This window comes from Pagrus major, chromosome 19 (genome assembly GCF_040436345.1).
Source record: "Pagrus major chromosome 19, Pma_NU_1.0".
NCBI lineage: Eukaryota > Metazoa > Chordata > Actinopteri > Spariformes > Sparidae > Pagrus > Pagrus major.
The window spans coordinates 28,182,201-28,209,290 of record NC_133233.1 but is presented as its reverse complement, the minus strand read 5'-3'; the positions used below and the strand labels follow the sequence as shown (position 1 = coordinate 28,209,290).

Here is a 27,090-nt window from a genome sequence, read left to right as displayed (position 1 = left end):
GATAAAGTGGATTTTCAACCCTCCAGCTGGATCCCACCATGGTGGTGCCTGGGAAAGATTGATCAGATCTGTGCGGAAGGTCTTGAATGCCATCCTTAAAGTGCAACATCTTGATGAGGAGGGACTGCACACTGTCCTCTGCGAGGTAGAAGCCATCATTAATGGTCGTCCAATCACCAAGGCCTCAACTGACCCGAATGATCTGGAAGCTTTAACACCTAATCATCTCTTGCTGTTGAAAACCTCCCCTTCCCTACCACCAGGGGAATTTCAAAGAAATGACATCTACGCTCATCGACGCTGGAAGCAAGTCCAGTATATGTCCAATTTATTCTGGAAGCGATGGACCAAGGAATATTTACCACAGTTGCAGGAACGTCAGAAGTGGACTGGTATCAAGCGCAACTTTGTGGTTGGGGACATCATGCTTATTGTGGATGAGACAGCACCGCGGAACTCATGGGTCATGGGAAGAGTCATCCAAACGTTCCCAGACAGAAGAGGATTCGTGCGACGGTTGCTGATCAAAACCAAGACCAGCACCTTGGAAAGACCCATAACTAAAATCTATCTTCTGCAGGAAGCAGAAGCCTGACCCCTCAGTTCTGAGAGGACAATTGTGCTGGGACAGTTAGACTGACTTTACTGACTGACAGTGTGACATGGTCAAGATTACTCCATGAAGCTGTAAACTGTTGGACTCGACTAGACTTGACTTGTGTTCCAGGTAGAAGAGCACATTAATGAACTATACTGATGGACTATAAACAAGGACAAGTATGGATTTCGTGCTTTCATGTTTCTTGTTTATTTGTTATAATGTAATTATTACAGTGATAATAATTAGGGGCTGGGTTGTAGGTGCAACAAGCTGAGATGTTGATGTTTAGGTTTGTGTTGGCATCAGCTGTTTGACACATTTCACCTATGTCACGGGGGGTGTGCTTAAGGAGCAGCGATTGATTGAGTGAATGAATGAGCATATATTCACCTGTTCACCGCGGCGGCTGCATGGAGAGGGGGTGAGTAGGGAGAGCATATTTTTTGTTGACCGCTTAATCCTACTGAAAACTGAGTAGTTTGAACACCTTGCCTTGCTTGTATGTTTGTTGGCGTTGGAAATAAATACGGGCAGACTCGAAAATTACGGAATGGCTTTGTCGTTTGTGTTGCGAGTCAGCAGGCAATGCTCCCTCACTTAGCCTCTCAGTGACTTCGCTTCTTTGTTTGAGGTCACTATACTATGTTTTATTGTTGATGGTCCCAGTGGGACTGAAACTGTAACTGCATCACAACCTTGTTCTGTGTTGTTGGACACATTTGAAGTGTGTTTCTGCTGTGAGGAAATCAAGTTTTTTAAATGCTCACTTTGTCTACATGGAAACAATGTTTTTCAATTCAATTCAAAGCAGAGCTGAGACAGAATTTACAGCATTAATAAAAGACATTACCACCAAAATATGTGACTCTGGGGTTTAATATTTGTGCATTGTTTGTTTGTTTTACAACATTTCCATCATATGAGAAGACTGTGTTACAAAACTATAAAAATACTAAATAACATCGGTGAAATCAACATGTTCTTCCTTTCATGGTCATCAGTTACAGCAACAAAACAATGCCATCATTTATTACATCATAAATTCATCTGTTAAATGTTGATTTTACATTAAAATGAATGTCAGTTAACATCTACAACATCTCTGATGTCTTATTCAGTGGCAGTACACACAGAGTACTGCATTAATCTCCACTGTTACTCAGGAATATGTGGAGATGAACTGCACCAAGGAAATATCCAATTAAAAGTGTCAATGTACGATTATGTGGTGATAAACACGCCTCGATAGATTAATCTGTTGAGGCTCTTTGTGTTGAGAAGATGTGAGTGAATAAAAGAATAAAGATCCAGGTTCCAGGTGGAGGAGGTGTCTGAGTGTGGAGCAGAAGGAGTGGAGGAGCGTCAGTGTGTCTGCAGAGACTGTGTAGAAGGACAGAGCAGCAGCAGAGCAGTCCAGATACACTGATGATACTCTGTCACATCCAGAGGAACACAGGGACGATGCTGGACTGGACATTGTGTGTGACAGTGGAGCTGATCTCAGAGCAGTTCACACTGCAGCACTGACAGTCATCTCCACTTGTTGTGATTGGTCCGTCAGTCACTGCTGGATGAAGCTCTCCTCTCCACTCCACCTCCCAGTAACACGGCCCAGTCAGAGCCTCTCCACCCACCAGCTGATGGTGCTGCTTCAACCTCTCTGGATCATCAGGACACAGCTGATCCTCTCAACACCTCCACCTTCCTCATCACTCTGACTGAGATCACGGCCTCCAGCTGATGAGAGAAGCAGAGAGACAGTAAAGTGATAAATGAGTGTTGACAGAGACTCCCTCCTGCAGACACTTTGGACATCAAGTCTGTTTACTCTGCAGGTTTCACTGAAGGACACAGTGGAAATAAACTGCTGACAGTCCCTGAACGCATCATGACTGCAGGAACAGAGAGATTCTCACAGCTCACTTTAATGGTGATTTACTGCTGTTAAAAACCAGAGTCTCACTCACATTTAAATATTTCATCTACTTTGGAAACATCACATGACAAATATGTAAATATGGAGTCTGTTATAAAAATATTTGGACAAATCAAATGACACATGGGCAGATATAAATATAACGTTAAAGGTCCTACACTGAACAGTCAAACATCAGCTGTGGTTTGTGGACTTCAGCAGAGGTTCTGGTCCGTATACAGACCACATGGTTACTAAATGTAATGATGGTTCTCTGAAATAAGAGCCAGTGATTTGCAGGCTTCAGTCAGACTGATCTGAGAGCTGTGACAAAGATGAACTGATCAGTTGTTCAGTGTTGAAATGAGAGAGGCTGACGGCTCTCTCTCTGTCTTTCTGTCCAATCATGAAGCCTGTCACCGTTCTCCTCTCACAGCTTCACTGAGGAAAGCAGGAAATACTGGATCTTTACTTTTTGATACTGTGTTTAGTACAATACTGCTGAAACCAGCATGAACTGACTCCAACCCTCTACTGACCTCAGAGTCTTCAGTCTACAGTCTGGACTCTCCTTCAGATCACACAGCAGCTTCATGTCTGAATCCTTCAGGTTGTTGTTCCTCAGCTCCAGCACTCTCAGATGGGAGGGGTTGGACTTCAGAGCTGAGGCCAGAGAAGCACAGCTGATCTCTGACAAACTGCATCTCCACAAACTGTATAAAGAATAAATGACGGAGATAAAAATCCATTTATAATCCAATCAGATTTGTTCAGGTTTTAAATGTGTAGCTCAACATTACTGTGTCCTCATCAATGAGCTTTTCTCTAAAATGAGCGGAGTGACTTTGTCATTGTGTTATTGTGGATCATCATCAGCCTTCTACAGACATCATCCACATGTCAGCACAACATTCATACAGCTGTTCATGTCAACACAGATTAATAACATGCTGCTGATCTCAGTCAGGTCTGTTATTAGAGGAGAAAAAACTGAATTCTCTTTTAAACATCTTCTTTTGAAAATATGCTTTGATCTGTGTGTGTTCTGTAGGATCAATATCAATGATCAGACATTATTTGTGAAAACACATTGACATCAACAGAAATCTAAATATTTCTACTTCAGCTTCTCAACTTTATCAATTTAAATCAAATGTTAGTTCAGTTCTTCTGTTAACAGATTAAATTATAAACATTAATTAACTTTAACAACTAACTGAACATTTTCTACAGTTTCTTGAAGAAACAGAAGTCTTTTGTGACTGAAGAAGAAATTTATTTAAGAAAATTGAAAATATGAACCAAAGGAAATCTATAACTTTATCAATGTAAGTTATGTATGATTGTAAACTCAAATATTAGTTAGCAGTAACAGAGTCAGTGAACTGACCTCAGACTCTCCAGTCTACAGTTTGGACTCTGCAGAAAATCACACAGCAGCTTCACTCCTGAATCCTGCAGCTTGTTGTTATTCAGGTTCAGATGTCTCAGATGGGAGGAGTTGGACTTCAGAGCTGAGGCCAGAGAAGCACAGCTGATCTCTGACAAACTGCAGCCACTCAATCTGAATAAAGAATAAATGATGTAAGTTTAGAAGACAATGTTCCTGCTTGAAATCATTCAGTGTTTAATAATCTGTTCAGAGCTGAAGAAGGTTCAGAATGTAGAAGTTTAGAAAATGGAAACTCCAAACACCTGAACCCAACAGGATGCAGGTTCAATACTGTCAAATACACAAAGTGACAAAACAAGTAAATGGTTACTCAAGGTGCCTAAATGTGTCCAGTTCATTACTGAGGAAGTCAGTGGTAGAGTTTATGATTTGAATTCTTGGATATTAAAAAAGCTGGTGTGCAAATTTTTATTATGGTCCCAGTAATATTTGTTGTTAGCGTGCACTGAAGTAGCAGATCACATGATATTTTAATGCAGTTTTAATCAGAAAGGTTATATCCTGACACGTCAGAGTGAGTAAAAAGACTTCATGTAAGTCTTCAAGTCAAAAAAGTCAAACTAAGTCCACAAAAGTGATCAAAAGTCAACATGTTACATTTCAAGCACATAAAATGTCTTTCACTTAAATTCTGCTCCTCGGCTCTTTTCTAATTAGACGTACACGTAGAGCATCTTTATAATAAAGATCATGAATTGATAACATGAAGCCTTTTATGTGATAAGCAGGACGCTGCTTCTTCTGTAACAGTGAAGTTAAAAGGACCATAGACTTGTGTGATTATATGTGGGGAGGGGTTTTCTTAAGCCTGTGGTCTGTGCCTGTGTGTGTTTGCTGCACATCTCTGAGGAACAAATACAGAAAAACACAATCACAAACAGCAGCGACACTATTTCTAGTAAATTACCAGTGTTTTGTCAGATTCACTCACAGAATCCTGCCAAAATAGGACAGATGGTGAAAGGATATGGAGCCAGTTCAAGGCCAAAAGGTTTGTTCATTTGGAGAAAAATAATAAAATTTGAACTTGAAAGTTTAAGTTTTGATCTTGAATCATAAAAAAATCAAAAACATTTTCAAAATAAAAATAAGTGAAGGAAAAGGTTCATTTCAATCTAAATGATTTGGATTTAATTCTGATATTCTTTTGAATAAATTATTTATTTTCTATTTTCACTTATATCATTTCATATTTGAGGTGTTATTTTTTCATCTGGCTCCATAAAAGGATCAGTAGAAATCATAAGCTGGCCATGGAGGACCACAGCACGGGGCACTCTGTCTGGACAGCCCAGTTGGACACCTAAAACAAGCAGGTAGCACTTGGCAGCACGTCAGCCTCCTGCGTGTCCCACACAAGTGAGAGAGGAGACAATTATCAATAAAGGGGAAAGTTTCACACAAAGTTATGTGAATTTTGGAAGCAATGTTTTCTTTTGGCAGCTGTTTCACCCATTTTCAGGGGCAAAGTGAGTGGAGCAGAGCATTAGTGACACAGGGACGAGTGGCAAACGTCAGGCAGGGTTGTTTGCACATGCTCAACTCTCCCTCTGAGTTGGGTTGCCAGGTACCACAACACATACCCCCACACAGGACCTGAGAAGACCTTTTTGATCTGTATCACTATGAAAATGGGAGATTAATAGAGGCGTGACGATACACTCAGCTCACGAGATGAGATGACATACGATGTTGGGTTCATGAGAACGAGATGAGATTTTAACACCAATTTTAAAAAAAACTCTTAAAAATTTAATTTGATCAAAAGTTACAAAATGCAAAACAATGCAGGTCCATTTTGAAATGTTTTAACTAGTAATCATCTTGTAATGAATGTGACTTCAGCTCTACTTTGTGACTGAGTATGAATTATCATATGCAGTAAAAGACACAAACAATATGTAAGAACTGTAAAAGGTTTCACCACAAACTCAACTGACTGGCTTCTCTCCTGTATGATTTCTCATGAGTCTCTTCAGACCTTATAACTGTGCATGAACTATGTGTGAGCTTCTAACTTCTAATTGAAGCTGTGTGACCTTCTAACTGAACTCCTCTCCACAAATTCAAAGTGAAAAATAAAAACAGTATAAATAACAATAATGAATAACAAAGTTTTTCTTAGTCTTCTTGTTTTAAGTGCAAACAATAATCAAAGTAGTTCTCTCTCAATACTTAAAGTGCAAACAGAGACTGACATGATTTCCCTCCAAGCATGATACAGAGCTGAGAGCTGGCTACAACTACACTGCCCAGCCTAAGATATGGTCACGTTCTTGTTCAAGAATATGAGCATGTCTACGTTTCCTGGCAGCAGTTGAGACCTTTGGGCACTAACTATGTCTCCTGCAGTTGAAAAGACACGCTCACTTGGAGCGGAGGTAGCAGGGATGGAAAGGTATGCTATCTGTGTAGAGGTTCAGGACCACTGGGATGGTGAACTTTGATTCCAATGTGTGGAGGAGTCGCCAGTTTTCCACCATGGGAAATGGCCTCATGTCAGCTGCAATGAAAACACTGATGTCTTTTGTTATTGCTGTGGCTCGAGCACTTGACTGTGGAAGTTGAGATGTAAAAGCATTTGTCAGTGTTGTCCGGCCTTTCAGTGTTTTCTTCACAGGCACGGTTGATTTCAGTAGAGAGCTGTGGTGGTGCTGTAGGTGTCTTTGCATAGTGCTCGTGTTAGCCGCGGTGTACGGCACTATTTTCTTACAGTTCTTACATATTGTTCGTGTCTTGTCTGTAAGTCTGTCGCCGTTTATTGTTTCCATCAGGCACCAAAATGCTGCCACACAAACGATTTAAAAGTGGCGGGGGCATCTTCTATGTTAATTTCGAGTTCAGCGTCAGACACGTTTTAATATCATGAGATCTCGTGCCACAAGATCTCGTCACACCCCGAGATATTAACAGGAGAAATGACCAAACGGCAGCACAGCAGGTGAAAGGCTTAAAAATAGGGAAAGACTCCTGTCTCACTTCCTGGTAGACAGGACGTAGACACCTGAACACAACAAGATGGAAGTTAAAATACAACTATTAGTTATGTAAAGATATAGTGGAGTCATGGTGTCCTGAACACAGAATGACGTCACACTCTCAGTGTGTGTGTTGTGATCTGAGCTGTGTGCATGTTAGTGCCTCCCTGTCGCCTCATTTTGGATCCCACTGCTTATCTTGCTAAGATTGGCCCTAGTCTGCCTCTGATTATCTTACCCTGATATTCTTACCCTAACCCAAACCAGTCTCACTCCTCATGTCTAAACCAACAAAGGCAACAGCAGTAGGATCCATAATAACGCCTCTCTGTCGTCCCTGGTACTTTCTTAACATGGTGGCAGGGACACAAACTTTATCATATTACAGCTAAACAGTGAAAATATATTTCTGAGAGAACGAGGAACTTGATTCATATTTGGTCAACACTGCCTCAACACTGACAAACTGCAGCCCCTCAATCTGAATAAAGAATAAATGATGGAGATGAAAATTAATTTATAATCCAATCAGATGTGTTCAGATTTTAAATGTGTAGCTCAACATTACTGTGTCCTCATCAATGAGCTTTTCTCTAAAATGAGTACAGATGAGATGAACCTTTCTTGATCCCTGTAGGAGAAATTCAATTTGACACGGCAGCACAAAGGAACAGTGTGCAAACAATAACAGATAATAGCAGCTCGAGGTCGGAAGTGACTAAGAAAAATAAAATAGAGTAAAATGAAAACATACTTCAAAACACACACACACGCACACACACACACAATGTATCTTTGTCATTGTGTTATTGTGGATCATCATCAGCCTTCTACAGACATCATCCACATGTCAGCACAACATTCATACAGCTGTTCATATCAACACAGATTAATAACATGCTGCTGATCTCAGTCAGGTCTGTTATTAGAGGAGAAAAAACTGAATTGTCTTTTAAACATCTTTTGAAAATATGCTTTGATCTGTGTGTGTTCTGTAGGATCAATATCAATGATCAGACATTATTTGTGAAAACACATTGACATCAACAGAAATCAAAATATTTCTACTTCAGCTTCTCAACTTCATCAATTTAAATCAAATGTTAGTTCAGTTCTTCTGTTAACAGATTAAATTATAAACATGAATTAACTTTAACAACTAACTGAACATTTTCTACAGTTTCTTGAAGAAACAGAAGTCTTTTGTGACCGAAGAAGAAATTTAGTTCAAGAAAACTGAAAATATGAACCAAAGGAAATCTATAACTTTATCAATGTAAGTTATGTATGAATGTAAACTCAAATATTAGTTAGCAGTAACAGAGTCAGTGAACTGACCTCAGAGTCTCCAGTCTACAGTTTGGACTCTGTAGAAAATCACACAGCAGCTTCACTCCTGAATCCTGCAGCTTGTTGTTATTCAGCTCCAGCGCTCTCAGATGGGAGGGGTTGGACTTCAGAGCTGAGGCCAGAGAAGCACAGCTGATCTCTGACAAACTGCAGCCAAACAATCTGAATAAAGAATAAACGATGTAAGTTTAGAAGACAATGTTCCTGCTTGAAATCATTCAGTGTTTAATAATCTGTTCAGAGCTGAAGAAGGTTCAGAATGTAGAAGTTTAGAAAATGGAAACTCCAGACACCTGAACTCAACAGGATGCAGGTTCAACACTGTCAAATACTCAAAGTGACAAAACAAGTATATGGTTACTCAAGGTGCCTAAATGTGTCCAGTTCATTACTGAGGAAGTCAGTGGTAGAGTTTATGATTTGAATTCTTGGATATTAAAAAAGCTGGTGTGCAAATTTTTATTATGGTCCCAGTAATATTTGTTGTTAGCGTGCACTGAAGTAGCAGATCACATGATATTTTAATGCTGTTTAAATCAAAAAGGTTATATCCTGACACGTCAGAGTGAGTAAAAAGACTTCATGCAAGTCCTCAAGTCAAACAAGTCAAACTAAGTCCACAAAAGTGATCAAAAGTCAACATGTAACATTTCAAGCACATCAAATGTCTTTCACTTAAATTCTGCTCCTCGGCTCTTTTCTAATTAGACGTACACGTAGAGCATCTTTATAATAAAGATCATGAATTGATAACATGAAGCCTTTTATGTGATAAGCAGGACGCTGCTTCTTCTGTAACAATGAAGTTAAAAGGACCATAGACTTGTGTGATTATATGTGGGGAGGGGTTTTCTTAAGCCTGTGGTCTGTGCCTGTGTGTGTTTGCTGCACATCTCTGAGGAACAAATACAGAAACACACAATCACAAACAGCAGCGACACTATTTCTAGTAAATTACCAGTGTTTTGTCAGATTCACTCACAGAATCCTGCCAAAATAGGACAGATGGTGAAAGGATATGGAGCCAGATCAAGGCCAAGAGGTTTGTTCATTTGGAGAAATAAATGTATTGAAAAAATTAAATTTGAACTTGAAAGTTCAAGTTTTGATCTTGAATCATAAAATGTTTTTAAAACATTTTCAAAATAAAAGAAGTGAAGGAAAAGGTTCATTTCAATCTAAATTATTTGGATTTAATTCTGATATTCTTTTGAATAAATTATTTATTTTCTGTTTTCACTTCTATCATTTCATATTTGAGGTGTTGTTTTTTCATCTGGCTCCATGAAAGGATCAGTAGAAATCATAAGCTGGCCATGGAGGACCACAGCACGGGGCGCTCGGTCTGGACAGCCCAGTTGGACACCTAAAAGAAGCAGGTAGCACTTGGCAGCACGTCAGCCTCCTGCGTGTCCCACACAAGTGAGAGAGGAGACAATTATCAATAAAGGGGAAAGTTTCACACAAAGTTATGTGAATTTTGGAAGCAATGTTTTCTTTTTGGCAGCTGTTTCACCCATTTTCAGGGGCAAAGTGAGTGGAGCAGAGCATTAGTGACACAGGGACGAGTGGCAAACGTCAGGCAGGGTTGTTGGCACATGCTCAACTCTCCCTCTGAGTTGGGTTGCCAGGTACCACGACACATACCCCCACACAGGACCTGAGAAGACCTTTTTGATCTGTATCACTATGAAAATGGGAGATTAATTGAGATGTGACGATACACTCAGCTCATGAGTTGAGACGTTAACACTATTTATTTTTTTTAAGTTACAAAATGCAAAACAATGCAGGTCCATTTTGAAATGTTTTAACTAGTAATCATCTTGTAATGAATGTGACTTCAGCTCTACTTTGTGACTGAGTATGAATTATCATATGCAGTAAAAGACACAAACAATATGTAAGAACTGTAAAAGGTTTCACCACAAACTCAACTGACTGGCTTCTCTCCTGTATGATTTCTCATGAGTCTCTTCAGACCTTATAACTGTGCATGAACTATGTGTGAGCTTCTAACTTCTAATTGAAGCTGTGTGACCTTCTAACTGAACTCCTCTCCACAAACTGAAAGTGAAAAATAAAAACTGCATAAATGACAAAAATTAATTACAGTAAGCTTTTCTTAGTCGTCTTGTTTTAAGTGCAAACAATAATCAAAGTAGTTCTCTCTCAATACTTAAAGTGCAAACAGAGACTGACATGATTTCCCTCCAAGCATGATACAGAGCTGAGAGCTGGCTACAACTACACTGCCCAGCCTAAGATATGGTCACGTTCTTGTTCAAGAATATGAGCATGTCTACGTTTTCTGGCAGCAGTTGAGACCTTTGGGCACTAACTATGTCTCCTGCAGTTGAAAAGACACGCTCACTTGGAGCGGAGGTAGCAGGGATGGAAAGGTATGCTATCTGTGTAGAGGTTCAGGACCACTGGGATGGTGTACTTTGATTCCCATGTGTGGAGGAGTCGCCAGTTTTCCACCATGGGAAATGGCCTCAAGTCTGCTGCAATGAAAACACTGATGTCTTTCGTTATTGCTGTGGCTCGAGCACTTGACTGTGGAAGTTGAGATGTAAAAGCATTTGTCAGTGTTGTCCGGCCCTTCAGTGTTTTCTTCACAGGCACGGTTGATTTCAGTAGAGAGCTGTGGTGGTTCTGTAGGTGTCTTTGCATAGTGCTCGTGTTAGCCGCGGTGTACGGCACTATTTTCTTACAGTTCTTACATATTGTTCGTGTCTTGTCTGTCAGTCTGTCACCACTTATTGTTTCCATCAGGCACCAAAATGCTGCCACACAAACGATTTAAAAGTGGCGGGGGCATCTTCTATGCTAATTTCGAGTTCAGCGTCAGACACGTTTTAATATCTCGAGATCTCAGGTCACAAGATCTCGTCACACCCCGAGATATTAACAGGAGAAATTACCAAACGGGAGCACAGCAGGTGAAAGGCTTAAAAATAGGGAAAGACTCCTGTCTCACTTCCTGGTAGACAGGACGTAGACACCTGAACACAACAAGATGGAAGTTAAAATACAACTATTAGTTATGTAAAGATATAGTGGAGTCATGGTGTCCTGAACACAGAATGACGTCACACTCTCAGTGTGTGTGTTGTGATCTGAGCTGTGTGCATGTTAGTGCATGTGAGTGCCTCCCTGTCGCCTGATTTTGGATCCCACTGCTTATCTTGCTAAGATTGGCCCTAGTCTGCCTCTGATTATCTAACCCTGATATTCTTACCCTAACCCAAACCAGTCTCACTCCTCATGTCTGAACCAACAAAGGCAACAGCAGTAGGATCCATAATAACGCCTCTCTGTCGTCCCTGGTACTTTCTTAACATGGTGGCAGGGACACAAACTTTATCATATTACAGCTAAACAGTGAAAATATATTTCTGAGAGAACGAGGAACTTGATTCATATTTGGTCAACACTGCCTCAACACTGACAAACTGCAGCCCCTCAATCTGTATAAAGAATAAATGATGGAGATGAAAATTAATTTATAATCCAATCAGATGTGTTCAGGTTTTAAATGTGTAGCTCAACATTACTGTGTCCTCATCAATGAGCTTTTCTCTAAAATGAGTACAGATAAGATGAACTTTTCTTGATCCCTGTAGGAGAAATTCAATTTGACACTGCAGCACAAAGGAACAGTGTGCAAAAAATAACAGATAATAGCAGCTCGAGGTCGGAAGTGACTAAGAGAAAAATAAAATAGAGTAAAATGAAAACATACTCCAAACACACACACACACACACACACACACACACACACACACAGTAACTTTGTCATTGTGTTATTGTGGATCATCAGACTTCTACAGACATCATCCACATGTCAGCACAACATTCATACAGCTGTTCATGTCAACACAGATTAATAACATGCTGCTGATCTCAGTCAGGTCTGGAACTAGAGATCATCATTAAATAAGACATGTAGGGCTGTATAGCCTGTGTAATTAAAGGAGAGGTCCACATTCACTCAAGTCTGTATAAAATAAAAAAAAGCCCTTAAAGCAACACTAGGTAGTTTGGACTCATTACTACCCCAAGATGGTTGAGAAGCACAATCATCTGTTACCAGTGTTGTAAATACTATGACTGTATGAGCATCCCTGGGGAAATGAATACACGTGAATTTGTTGACGGAACCAGCGAATCACGAAATCGTCTGAAAAAACCTCAATTGAGTGCCAACAACAAGCTAGATTCAGAGATAGCAGTTGGTAGTTTGTTAGCATATAGGCTGCACAGCACATTAGCATGCTGGAATTATTCTCATACTGAGTTGGTTATAGTGACTGCACCGACTAAGTTACTTCCAAAACACGACGCTTGGGCGTGAATGTGTTTAGTAATGTCTGAAAATATAACTATGTTTTCGAGAGTTACTAAATACAATCGCAAGTTGATGTTGTGTTCAGTCAACTCAGTACGACAACAGTAAGTAGCATGCTAACGTTACCAATAACAACAATAGCCTAACGTTACCTCCCGACCACACTGTTCAACAATTACATTGATTATCTGCATGAACTAAGGAATCTGCAACTTTTCAAGACAAGACGTTCATAGTGTTTTAGTAAGTTAGTCATCGTTTACAGTCACTACATGAAAACGTTCAAGCTATCGAAACGGACAGCATTAGATTATCTCCTGGCTTTATTACGGTTATAAACTGTGGACAAATAGAGCCCCAATGAACACCACATAACAACAAATCAACTCAAAGTAAAAGTTGGTAAGATAATAAATATGTATATATGTAATATATGACTTACAAATCCAGTAGCATCAAGACTAGGTCGCCATCAGTCTTGAAACCCATTTCTTCTTTCAGCTCGTGCCACCAAGTGTAAGCTGGTCCAATATTTATCTGTGTCCGGGCTCCTGTTCTATCACTTTCTCTTTTTCTTTTCTTCACCTCCTCAGACAATACCTTCTTGGCTTTTTTAGCTGGCTCGGCCATGGCGTTGGTTTATGAAAAATCCAAGTAGCTGCTGGCTAATCCACCGATGAATAAACGTTTGACGTATGCCGTAAAGCAGGTCGCACTAGACGCCTTTACGTCAGATAGGTTCCTACCCGCTCTGGGAAGTTACACAGTGTGGTTTCTGCCGGCGCGACCCCCCCTCAGGCTGCAGAGACGTCACCGTTCATCCTATTAACCGTTTTTCTACCACTTAACTGAATTTAGAAACATTATTTTAAGGTTGAAAAACTACCTAGTGTTGCTTTAAAAGTAAAGTTGGTGATTTAGGTAATTTGTTAAAAGTTCAAAAGTGAGTTGTGTGAGTTAAAATACACCTTAAAACATTTACAAACATTTGATTTATTTGCAATGAATCATATTTAATGTTGCACTGGTCAGCAGTAATTCACAGTCAACAAAATTCTTCAGCCTTGGAGACAATTAGTCTGTAAGTAATGTGTATAAATAATTATCAAACATTTTTAAAGGAATGTCAGGTAACACATGAACTGGTAAGAAATCTTTTTTCTTTTTTTTGAGGGTCGCTTTGGTTTCAGAACAAACTGAACTGAACTGTCTACTGTAGCACTTGATCAATAGCCATGTTTCCATCCAAAGTGATTCGCATTACTGGGCAATGCGCATTAAAAGAAATTCGAATCATGTGTGTTTCCATCAAAAGAACGGACTTTGGTGAAAACTACAAATTCGCGCGAGTTTTCTAAGTCACGCGAGATTTTCCGCGGGTTGGCATGGCAACCAGCCTGTAAACATTCCGTCGTCTTCCTGCCGGTGTTTTGATGTGGTGTTTTAATGGTTTACAATGGAGAGAGGACTTCAGTCATTAATTAATTACACTCATTAATTACACTCGCTCAAGTGGTGCTCGATCTTTCGGCGCAGTTGGTCCTGGCCATTAGAGGGGCTGTCAGGAGGAGAAGACAGCAAGCTGCCTTAATTAATGCCCTGGCCCAGCGAGAGAACCGTCTCCGCCGCCGACGGCCCTATGAGTGGGAAAGGAGGCGTCAGAGGGACTTTTGGAGTGTGGTGGTGGGCCAGCATTTCACACCTAACCTTTGGCTGTCACACTTTCTTGTATCCGCCATGTTGTTTGTTGTCTTCTGAGTGACCCGCAAACACCGGAAGCAGTCGGGGTGAAAGTGCGCTACGTCACTCTTGATTCGCATACAGCTGTTTCCATCCCATTCGAATCAACCAAAACCCGGCCATAGCGAGCGTATTTCATTTTGTGCGAATCAGGGGATTTTAATGCGAATCACGGCGTTTCCATCACCATTTTCCCGATGCGATACATCTAGATGCGCATCTAAACAGCTGATGGAAACGCACCTAATGACTATTACTTTGACTTAAACTTAAAAAAGAAACCTGGAAAAAAAGTCCTTTGTTTTGTGGATTTTGTGTGTTTTTATGAGTATTTAAATATATGCATGAGAACGAGCTCGACCCTCCCTACACACTCAAAACTCCTCAACACTGAACGGACAGTGACTGATGTCAGTCTGATGTTTCCATAAACTTTTGGTATACCAACACCTCTGGAAGTACTCGAGTAGTTCCAGTGAAACTGTCCGTTCTAAATTAATGATCCTGTTTCTAAAATGAGTGGGACTGGCATCAGCTGGATGCTAACACTTACAAGTTAGAAATAAACTGAATAAAATAAATAAAAACACTGAATAGAGTCCTTCAGTGCAGCCTCCTCTGAACACCACAGGATGGAGCCACTTGGATACACAGAAAATGTCTCAAAGAACATTTCTTCAGATTTATGCTGCTGCTAATCTTCAGAGTTAATTAACTAAACTGTTTAAGTCTCAGTGAAGGGATTGAATTGAATATATGGAAAAACAAGACAATGAACTGACCTCAGACTCTCTAGAGCACAGTTTTGACTCTTCAGTCCAACAGACAGGAGCTTCACTCCTGAATCCTTCAGGCTGTTGAAACTCAGGTTCAGCTGTCTCAGATGGGAGGGGTTGGACTTCAGAGCTGAGGCCACAACTTCACAGTGAGTCTCCGAGAGTCCACAGCGATAAAGTCTGTCATGACACAGATATTACAAAAATGTTATTATGAAAGAGGAAACTTTATATTTACTACATGCATTTGATGTCAAAACAGAAACAGACATCTACATTTAAATGATTAATATTTTGCCAGCTAATTCAGATGTGATTCAGAACAGTTGACTTCTATAAAGACTTGTATGATTTACACTTTTATGGTGTTGCCATTGGTGATTTTGATTTATACACCTTCTGTCTTTTCAGATGCTATTGTACATTGCAGTCCTGACCATTCACAATTCTTTATTCTTCACGTTTCATCTAGTTGTTGGTTCAGTTTTGGTGTTTTCCTTTCTAGCTGTATGTCTCTTCTGTGTAACTACACTGAGAGCAATGATGAACTGGAGTCAGATTCCTTGTATGTCAACACATATTTGGCCGAATAAAGCTGATTCTGATTCTACAGAACAAAAATACATAAAGATTAAAACTAAATAAGAGTCAATCCAGAAAAAGATCTCATGTCATGTATAAAAGGTAAAGTAGAAGCTTTAATTTGAGCTGGAACTTTTTGGTCCATTTGCTCACTGTGAAATGTCTCTAAACCGACATAATGATTACAATAACTGCATGAAAGAAATTCTCAAGGACTTTAGAAACATCACATGAAAAATGATACAGATCTTATTTTAAACTCTTCAGTATAGTGGTTAAAAAACCTCTTTCATTAGTTTCACCAGGGTTTCTTCTGTCACCCAAAGAAAGATTCATAGAAGAAAAACTGTCACATTTAATGATCATTAGAAATAAATGGAATAACTGAGTTCAACAACCTGACAGCTATAAACACATCCAACTGAAACATCTACATTGTTGCACTCATGGTAAGTGAAACATTTTTTAAAAATAATCACAATTGTATTTAAAAATGTAAGAGCTATTTCAAAATAAATTATTTTATAGTTTGTATATCTGAAGAATTAAACTGCTAATCTACACTGATTTATAATGTTGATAATCACATCTGGACTCACACAGCCGTCCTGCAGTTCCTCACAGCTGGAATCAGTCTCAGTCGTCCCTCCTCTGATGTGTTGTACTTCTGCAGGTCAAACTCATCCAGAACCTCCTCTGACATCTGCAGCATGTAGGCCAGAGCTGAGCAGTGGATCACAGAGAGTTTCTTCTCTGATCTGTTCTCTGACTTCAGGAACTCTTGGATCTCCTGATGAACTGAGTGGTCGTTCATCTCCATCAGACAGTGGAAGATGTTGATGCTTCTGTCAGGAGAGACATCATCTCTGTTCATCTCCTTCAGGTTGTTGATGGCTCTCTGGATGATTTCTGGACTCTTGTGTGTCTGACCCAGCAGACCTCCTAAGAGACTCTGGTTGGACTTCAGAGAAAGGCCATGAAGGAAGCGAACAAACAGGTCCAGGTGGCCATTTTTACTGTCGAGGGATTTCTCCATGGCGCTCCTCAGGAAGTCACCCAGGGATAATCCAAAAAAACCCTCAGAAATCTTCCCCAAAACAGATTTTGGTTTTGAGTCCCTGAGTGTTAAGTCTTTTAGAAAAGCCTTCAGGACCTTTGTGTTCCTGTTGGTGTAACAGTGGAACATGTAGACTGCAGCCAGAAACTCCTGAACGCTCAGATGAACAAAGCAGTAGACTGTTTTCTGGAAGATCACACTCTCTCTTCTGAAGATCTCTGTACAAACTCCTGAGTACACCGAGGCCTCTGTGACATTAAGACCACACCGCTCCAGGTCTTCTTGGTAGAACATGATGTTTCCTGTCTCCAGATGTTCAAACGCCAGCCTCCCCAGCTTCAGAAGAACTTCCCTGTCAGCTTTCGTCAGCTCCTGTGGACTCTTCTCACGTCGCTCATCGTACTTCTGCTTCTTCCTCTTTGTCTGAACCAGCAGGAAGTGTGAGTACATGTCAGTCAGGGTCTTGGGCAGCTCTCCTCTCTGGTCTGTAGTCAACATGTGCTCCAGAACTGTAGCAGTGATCCAGCAGAAGACTGGGATCAGACACATGATGTGGAGGCTCCTGGAGGTCTTGATGTGTGAGATGATTCTGCTGGACAGATCTTCATCACTGAACCTCCTCCTGAAGTACTCCTCCTTCTGGGCGTCAGTGAAGCCTCGTACTTCTGTTACCCTGTCAACACATGAAGGAGGGATCTGATTGGCTGCTGCAGGTCGGGAAGTTATCCAGACGAGAGCCGAGGGAAGCAGCTTCCCCTCGATGAGGTTTGTCAGCAGCACGCTGACTGATGACTTCTGTGTGACATCAGACACGACCTCATGGTTCTTGAAATCCAGTGAAAGTCTGCTTTCATCCAGGCCGTCAAAGATGAACAGAAGTTTACAGACAGCGAGCTTCTCTGCTGTCACCTTCTGTAATGTTGGATGGAAAACATGGAGCAGCCTGAGAAGACTGTACTGCTCATCTCTGATCAGGTTCAGCTCCCTGAACGAAAACAGTACCAGCAGACGGACATCTTGGTTTTCGGAGCCCTCTGCCCAGTCCAGAGTGAACTTCTGCACTGAGAAGGTTTTTCCAACTCCAGCGACGCCGTTGGTCAGAACGACTCTGATGCGTCTCTGTTGGTCAGGTGAGGCTTTAAAGATGTCGCTGCACTTGATTGGATCGTCATGGAGGGTCTCCATCTTGGAAGCTGTCTCTAGCTGTCTCACCTCATGTTGGGTATTAACCTCTTCACTCTGTCCCTCTGTGATGTAGAGCTCAGTGTAGATCCTGTTGAGGAGGGTTCCACTTCCTGTTTCATCACTTCCTGTTTCATCACTTCCTTCAGTCACATGTTCACATCTCCTCCTCAGACTGATCTTATGTTCATCTAAAGCCTCCTGCAGAACACTATCAGCTGAAAGAGAAGAAAATATTCTGGGATTAAATTGAGAGCAAGAATCTTGATTAAATCAAAACGTTCCTGTTTTCAGACATGAAGACATCAGCAGACAGATGTTCAGTCTTACTTTGTACAGTGTTGGTCTGACTGACTGTCTGCAGTCCAGCTCTTGTCCTGGATCTTTCTCCACACTGGGGACAGGAGGAGTCTCCTGATGAAGCAGACTGGTCCCAGTATGAGGTGATGCACTGTCTGCAGAACCAGTGTCCACAGCTGGTAGAGACTGGATCCCTCAGGACGTCCTCACACAAAGTACAGCAGGACAGCTGCTCCTCCACAGAAACACTTCCCTCTGTCTTTCTGAAGAGATAAAGGAAAATCAACCTGATTAGAAACCATAGTTTTATTAATGTTTAGCTTTGACTAAATCAAACTAGGAGATACTCTCCTCTTGATAAGACAACAATCTCAGTCACAGCAGGTCGAGCCTCACAACGCAGTGACTGATGTTTCAAACTGTAAATGCTTTTATTGATAAAGATGTTTAACCTCATTAGTCACAACAGATCTATGTTGAGGATGACAGAAGCTGAAACCTGTTTTCTGTAGGATGGCTTTGGGTTTTGTAAACAGCAGGGTGACTGACTTTGGCTGCGTCTGATATTTACTGACCACCCTGCTGTTTAGTTCACTAACATAGTGGGCAGTGATTTTTAGGATGTCTCAAACCTTTGTAGAAAACCAATAACCCGTGAACTTCATACTGTCTGAGGAAATATTAAAGCATGCATTCTTTGATTCCCAAATTATTATTAATTATAATATTTTGTATAACAAGCGCTTTGCTTGTTAGCTCGATGCTAAGACATAATGGATAATTATATTAATTACTTAATGCAGCAGGAACAGCTTAATGTCGCTGTTTACTTGAAAAATAGTCTATTTACGCAGTATAGCAAGACACTGCTGAAATAAAACTGACTCACATCAACGTACATTGCTATTGGAAATATGACTCATGATATATTGTCTCTAAAGTGACTCGATTTAACAGCTTAGAACTGAATTTACATGTTTTGTTATTAGATAGAGAGTAAAGTATCAAAAGGTACCGTTGGGTCCTGGTATCGGTTCAGATGTGAACAGTATCCTACTCTTGTCAGACTTGCAGAAGCAAACAAATACATTTTCTCTGGCCGCATGACATCATTTTTCAGACTTTATCTTTGTGCTCGTCCTCATCCGGACGTTCCAGTGGTGATTCTCGGCTTTTCAACAGATCATTTGATCCTTTGACAGTAAAGATGTTGGGAAACTTTCTGGCTCGTTGTCAAACTCAGGAATTTATTTCTTCCATCGCAAAAAAACACACTGTATGAGTCATCATCAACGTTTAGGACTGACTGACTAACAAACACCATGAATGGACTTGAGCAACTCAGTATCCAACATTAACACTACAGACAACCCATAATGCAACACTCTGTAGGAGCCACTGTCACACCAGTTCATTCAAGAACAATCTGATGCTGCTGATATGTAATTGTATAAAGTATAAAACACAAACCACTTTTTCTAATGTAATGTCCAGTAAAACAAATAATTCACTACAACCATTTAATGGTAATAATAAAACTATATAATATATATATTTATACACATCTCTTACTGTGTGTCTGAGGGTCCAGGTTCATTACTGAAGTTCAGAGGAAAACCTTTGGACCAGTCACTCTTCATAGACAGACAGCTGGAGACTGGAGACTCTTCTCTCCGTCTGTGGTACTGACTTCTGGAAACACCAACATCTTTTTATTCATTTCATGTGAATCACTGTTAATTATCAATACACATCTAAATACACAAACTGGTGATACTGAAAGTTTGGTGGTTAAAAAGTAACTGGCAGTCTTCTTACTGTGTGTCTGAGGGTCCAGGTTCAGTACTGAAGTCTGGAACTAAACCTTTGGACCGGTCACTCTTCATAGACAGACAGCTGGAGACTGAAGACTCTTCTCTCCGTCTGTGGTACTGACTTCTGGAAACACCAACATGTTTGTATTTATTTCATGTCAATACATAAATTGCTGATACTGACAGTTTGGTGATTAAAAACATGGCAGTCTTCTTACTGTGTGTCTGAGGGTCCAGGTTCAGTCCTGAAGTCTGGAGGTAAACTTCTGGACCAGTCACTCTTCATAGACAGACAGCTGGAGACTGGAGACTCTGCTCCGTCCTCCTCTTCCTCCACACAATCACTCATCTTCTGCACTTCAGAAAGCACTGAGGTAAATATGTAGCACATGGAAGGAGAACAACATGAAGACAAGGAGGACAAACAGGTGAAACAAGATGCAGAGGAGGAGGCTGTAAAATGGAGATGGTGAAGCCTGCAGACTCATCACCCAATGTGACGCTAAACAAAAGTGACATTTACAAAGATCGGCCTTGTCTCTGTCTAATTAAAGGGACGTCGCTCAGTATGATGTCCTGCTCTGTCCACTCAAAGTCTCCACTTCCTGCCTGCAGACGTTATTTCTTTATTGTTGTCCTGTACCTGGATCACTGCTCAGGTTTTTAGTGAGGTCACTTTATGACAATAATTGTTTTGTCTACTTTAAATGTGTTGAATAGTCCTACAATAAATATATTGTAATATTATTGTTAAGTTATAACAAAATATGTTAATACTGAAACAGCAATCTGGATCCTTCTGACCAACAGGACAGTCCAGGATCTACTGTGGTACAACACAATATCTTCAATGAGTGAACAGTGAAGTCCAAGTCCATGAAACAGACTTTAATCGAGGCTTCATTAGTAGAGGTGGGAATCTCTCATCACCTCACGGTTCGATTACGATGATAAAACGATAATCGATGCATCTTTTTTTTCTATACAGGATTTCTGTTTTCCTCACTGTGACTACTAAAGCAAAGTATCTGTAATGATCCATTCTGAATTAAATCCAATATCTTTTAATAATAAAACAAATGGAAGAGATGTGCCAAGTCAATTGGAAGGTTACATTTGCGAGCAGATCCCCAGCTTTGACCCAACAGGAAAAGAAAAGTGTGCCTGCAGCAGCAAACGTGTAGTAAATTAATACAGCTTCAGCATATTCTGAATCACTAACATAAAAAAACAGACCAACATCCTGTTATGTGCAATGAACAATATAATTCTTCAGACAAAAACCCCAAAACATTTTGCTTTAACCAAAATCACAAACAGCTCTCAAACAAAAATAAGTAAATAAACAACATCTGAGCATAAAATCCCTCAGACCAAAAAACAAACAAAACATTTTGACAACACTTTTAATGCAGAGGGTGACGGTCTGATTTCGCGCCGTGTCCTTGTTATGTGCAGCCATCGACTGTCCGGGCGCTGCACTTCCGCACTTCTGCGTTCCGTCAACATGACGTCATCATTTAACATTTAGAAAATCGATTTTTGACATTTGAGAATCGATTCAGACTCGTCCACGTCCGCATTGCGATGCACATGAGAAGCGATTCGTTTTCAGCCATCAGTACTGAACTGCAGTGAAAACTTTTACTGAAAACTTTTTAAAACTATTTTGTCAGGTGAACCTGAAGTGGCAGAGAAAATATTGACAATAAAATTCATAAAACAAAACTGCTGTCGTCTTCTGGACTTGAGTCAGTCTGAGAAATAAGCAACATAACACTGACTGAGCTCAGAGCACAAGAGTCACGAGAAAAGTCTGTTGAAGAGTCTGTAAACACACACACACACACACACACACACACACACACACACACACACACACACACACACACACCGTAAAAAACATCCAGCTCCTGGTCAGTTTTCGTTAAATATGAGCTTGTTGTCTCTTGTTAAAGAGAATAAAACTCACCCTGCCTCAGACGTCTTTTCTCTGTTGGCTCAAAATGGAGTCTGAACACCTTTCTTGTCCCCACATGAGAATCAAGACAAACCAGTTTGTTGAGGATGAAACAAACACACACACACACACACACACACACACACACACACACACACACCGTATACAGTATAAAGAAACAGTCCAGCATCTTGTCAGTTTTCTTGAATCTGGGCTTGTTTTCTAGCGTTCTCACAGATAAATCAGAGACTTTGACTGTAAAACAATAATGTAGAAATAAAACTCACCTCTGCCTCAGACGTCTTTTCCTCCTCCTGCTGCTGCTGTCGACTCAAAATGGAGTCTGAACACTTTCACTTTCATGTCTCCTCCCTGTTCTCAGGTGTCTTACCTGAACCACCTGGTCAGTGTTGCTCCTCCTCTTGTCATTTACTGGAAATCACATGTGAACTTTAATCACAGTTTCTCCGTGACTGTCTCCCTCATAAGTAAGATACATAAACCAAACACAGCAAACTGAGTTCAGATCAGTGTCAGACAAACTTCCCCTGGTCAGCTGAGTTCACCTCCCTTGAACAATGTTTGTGGTTGTGGATCAGCTGAAGAAGTGTTTGGTACCGTTCAGCTCTTCAACGTGAGCTTTGTCCTGGAGCAGCTTCTTCACAGACATGTTGCTGCTGCAGTCGTCTTTGTGACACCAGAACAACTTTGTCACTTTCCTGATCGACTCTTTCCATAAAAACACACATCATCACAAACTCATGTGGAAGATGGAAGCTACGTTTCAGGACATCTCTTCACGTTTCACTCAGATAACTAAACTAAATAAACTCACAGAGTTATTTTCTGGACTAAACAGAACAATTCACCCGTCCAGCTTCTGGGTTCAAGTTTCTCTCTGACAGAACCGAGACGAGCTTCATCACCTTGTTAACTCTGTTAAAACACTTCATTCAAACTGGACACACATGAAATCAAACTCACCAAGTCTCGCTTTGTCTTTGCACAACCACGTCTGCTTTGGTGAAAATCAATCATCAGCTCACAGAGTAAAAATGTGGAAATATTCAGGCTCCGCGCCGTTTTCGTTTCGCCGCCACTGATGCCCGACTCGTCCTCTCTCCTCTGCCGCTTCACGTCTCTCCTGTCCCCGCCTGTCGTCTCTTCTCGTCCCCGGAGTCATAGTCCTGATCGGATCCACACCGTCCCCCCTGTCTTCACACTGACCTCTGTCGGCCTCAGAGCTTGTGTCTGGTCCCGGTCCGGTGTTCACTGGGAGGTGGTTGAGCCCGGTTGAACTGAGCCCCGTTGCCCGCAGCGACTCCCCTCGTGCCCCGCGGTCCAGGCAGTAACGGCCCGCTGAGCTAATGAGCTAACGGCAGCGAGCTAAAGCCAAGAACAGCTGCTACAGCCGCTGCTGCTCACTCCGCTGCTGCTGTCTGACTATATTTGTTGAGCCGTCTTACAATTCTGCTCATATTTTACAAAAATCACACGTTTATCTGCGCAGCGACCAGAGTTTGTTGGTTAATGCTACAACGGTTATTTCAGCCGCTCGGCCGCCATCTTGGCCGCAGCCGCCGGTTCAGTCCCGTCTCATCCAGCCAGCGAGCGAGTCACGAATACAGTCCTGAATTAGTTTTCCTCCGAGTCACACTGAGCTCAGCTTTAATAGAATAAAACAGCAGCGGACTCACAGCAGCCTCGTTTCTTTCTGTCAGCACGAAGCTTCAAATGTTGAACTTTCTCTCATCTTTTCTTCTGTCAGTCCAGAGGCAGCAGGGGAGAGGAGCTGCGCATGCGCGTCACCTGCACCTGCAGGAACAGGAAGTAATAATTACTAAATAAAATGAAAACAGTCTTTCTGTCGACTCAATATTTCTTTTGATCATTTGTATTTTATTATAATACAGTCTGTGTTATTTTCAGTGGGTGCTGATTGTTTGAGGAAAGGATTTATGTGTTAAAAGGCCTCATAACTGAGGCGATGAAGGCAGCAGCCACTGTGGTAACAAGCAGCAGTTTGAAGGATTGTTACTGTGAACCAGCAAAGTCCAACAAAGCCTCCACCACATTTCTGAACCCTGGTTTCGGTCCGGTGCCTCTTTATCCACCGACAGATTCTCTGAGAAATTATAAAAGAGGACGACATCGATTTTGTTTTTTGTCTCACTTGATGTTCTTCATGGTGTTGGTGACACACATCAGTCATTTGAAGTAAATACATGTGTGCTGACCGACACTTTCTGGTGGTAACACACCAACAGATGCAGCCACGTGTCAGGAAACACAGTGAAGAAGACGACTGGCAGCGAGCAAACATGGATATTGTTGTGGAGACAGAATGAAGACTGAGGAACCAGAGAAAACATCAACATGTTTTGTATTTAAGAAACAAACAGGAGAGAGAAATATTATTTTAAGATGCCACAAATGTCCACCAGACTAATTCCTGCTGAGTGTTCTGGTGTCTGAACAAGATTGATGTGAAACATTTCTTTAAATCTTTAGTTTTCTCTAAACAGTTTAGTGTCAGCTGCTGCTCCACACTTTTACTCTCATGTTGGATCGAGCTCAAAATGACAGTCCAGCTGCTTTTATTTGACACAAACTGATCTTTCATGTGGATTTAGCAAAGTGACACTTGGCCTGCTCAAGTTTTATTAAAAGTCAGAACAAACCCAGAGAATAGTCCAGTCACTTTTATTTCTATAGAGACAGATGATAACAGAAGTGATCTCAGGGCTCTTTTCATACAGAGCAGGTCTGAACTGGCTCTTTATAACATTAACAAAGACTCAATAGTTCATAAAAACAGTGGCAACACTTTACACTTGATCTCAGTTCTCATGTAACTGCATGTAGTGATCACGGCTCCATACTGATCATTTCAACTGGGACTTTAACTTTGTTGTTGTTGTGAAGGGAAAAAGCCTGAAGAAGCACTCAACACAAACAGACGTGAACATAAAACACATCAAAATATAATAAAAAGATGTCAAACAAACACTAAAACCCAGCACGAGCTCACCAAAACAATCTGTATCGAAAGACGGTTAAAAAATCATTTTAAATCAAGTTCAATTAAATTACAATGACACTTGAGATGTTTGTAAAATGACGTCAGTCAGAAAGAAAGTACTGACGTCACCAGTTCAGTTCTCACCGCACACAGAACCTGGATCCATTCACACAAACCAGTCTGGGTCCAAACAGTGGAAATGGTGACATCTGCTGGCAGGAAGCAGCTCCAGCAGGACCAGCAGAACATGAACGGTGCTGATGACGTCAGCTTCAACAATGATTTGTGAGAGAAAAAGCTCCACAGGTTGACTTCATGTGTCTGTGCTGATCATGTGATGTGAAAACCAGCAGGGTCTCACACAAAACTCTGATCAACTTCACATACTTTACAGTCAAACACAGGATTTGTTTGTTTTCTGTCAAAATCCAGACAGTTTTATATTTCTGTGTACTTGTAATTGTTTTACAGACATGATTAATGAACATAAAGTGTAGAATCAGCATGTTAAACACATCTTTTTAATATCAAACGTTATAGAAAGATGAAATATGAAGCTGCTGACTTTGCACCAAAATCCAGACACAAGTCAGTCCAGAAGATTCAGTAAAGCCTCGATTGAATCAGACTGTGTTCAGATTTGATCCACTTCATTTATTATGAAATGACAAACAGCTGATATTAGTGGTAATAAGCAGAACTTCACTCTGCAACATCAACTTCTACTGTTCATCAGAAACATGTGGAAATTAACTGCACTACTCCATCGCTCCACAGGGTGGAGCTGCAACAGGAAGCAGAACACAAAGATCCAATTAAATGTGTTAATCTGCAGTTATGTTGTCATAAAGACAGCTGATCTGGAGACAGTGAGGGATGTAACTAAGTACATTTACTCAACAACTTTAGTTACTTTGCAGATTACATGCTGCATCAGAGCCAAAGAGGAAGCTGCATGTAATCTGATAAACTGCCTCCAGTGATGTCACTCAGTGGCTAAGTTGCATTGTGGGTAATGTAGGCACCAGGTTTAGAGAAGGAAGAAGAACGTGTGGAATAAAAAAGGTGATATCTCTGGTTCTGCTGGGTCGATTTGGATCAGTTGTCTTTTAAACTGTCCATAATGAGTCCAGCAGTGTCATTACCCACAATGCCACTTTCCACTCTTTACACTAAGATGACAACTGCTGGTGAGAAAGCACATTTCCCAAAATGTTGAACCATTTTCTATTAGTCTTTGTTTAATTTTCCATTTCAGGAGTTCCTCCCATTTACAAATTACATCTAACTAATTTAAATGCAATTTGTCAAATTTCCTTTTTAAGGTTGTTTTTTCTCTTCAACATGTAATTATGAGCCAAATATCTGACTAATACAATAAAACAACTGTTTATGTGCCACTTTGTGTTTAATTGTAATTCTTGGTGAAATCATGGTCCATAGAAAAAGCTTCAGCTCTCAGTGACACAGTAGATCTGGAAGATGAGTCTGATGAACTGGTAGATTTGTCTGTTTTATGGCCTCATGCAGAACTTAATATCACATGTGCTGATCTTTAAATTTAACTTCAGACTTGTGTGCGTGAGAACGAGCAGTAAAGGACATCCTCCACATTTCTAGATTCAGTCCTGAACTGTAAGTTCACTTCTCACTGTTCATATTACACCAGGTTGTGCTGTCCCTCAATCTGTCATCATTTATGTCGATATATTTTACAGGTTCGATGTTTCCACCAAACATTTGTGATATAAAATGGCCCCATACAGCTCGTCTGTCCTGATCCAAGTCTCCAGATTCCTGCTCTTTCCTGCTGATTTCTTCTTCTGGAAAATGACAATATTTAGCAAAATATTCCTGAAAACAAAAGTCTTCCCATAAAAACTTTATAATGTAAAATAAATATAATCAGGTTTCTACGTTTACACACTTTTTTCATGCTCCTATGTTTTATTGTTGATGGTCCCAGTGGGACTGAAACTGTAACTGTGCATCACAACCTTGTTCTG

At 40.7% G+C, this 27,090-nt stretch overlaps 1 protein-coding gene across 2 annotated transcripts; it reads right to left on the bottom strand.

Moving 5' to 3' along the window:
• Positions 1 to 16,330: 16,330 nt before the first annotated feature.
• Positions 16,331 to 20,512, bottom strand: LOC141014125 (protein NLRC3-like). Of its 2 annotated transcripts, XM_073487784.1 has the most exons (4): positions 20,321 to 20,512; positions 19,861 to 19,977; positions 18,319 to 18,551; positions 16,331 to 18,206 (listed from the first exon to the last, which is right to left on the bottom strand). In XM_073487784.1, the coding sequence occupies exons 1-4, from the start codon at positions 20,491 to 20,493 to the stop codon at positions 16,345 to 16,347; spliced, it is 2,385 nt and encodes a 794-aa protein (XP_073343885.1). In that variant the 5' UTR covers positions 20,494 to 20,512; the 3' UTR covers positions 16,331 to 16,344. The 2 variants fall into 2 exon arrangements, with proteins under 2 accessions (XP_073343885.1, XP_073343884.1); XM_073487783.1 differs by lacking the exons at positions 19,861 to 19,977; positions 20,321 to 20,512 and adding an exon at positions 20,107 to 20,220.
• Between the last annotated feature and the right edge of the window lie 6,578 nt (positions 20,513 to 27,090).

What these genes read in the sequence shown, in the direction of transcription:
- LOC141014125 (XM_073487784.1), bottom strand. Translation starts at nt 20,493, where the DNA reads ATGTGCTACATATTTACCTCAGTGCTTTCTGAAGTGCAGAAGATGAGT. An exon ending in CCTGGACCCTCAGACACACA is followed by an intron (nt 19,978 to 20,320) that starts GTAAGAAGACTG and finishes TGTTTCCAGAAG; the next exon opens with TCAGTACCACAGACGGAGAG. An exon ending in TCAGACCAACACTGTACAAA is followed by an intron (nt 18,207 to 18,318) that starts GTAAGACTGAAC and finishes CTTCTCTTTCAG; the next exon opens with CTGATAGTGTTCTGCAGGAG.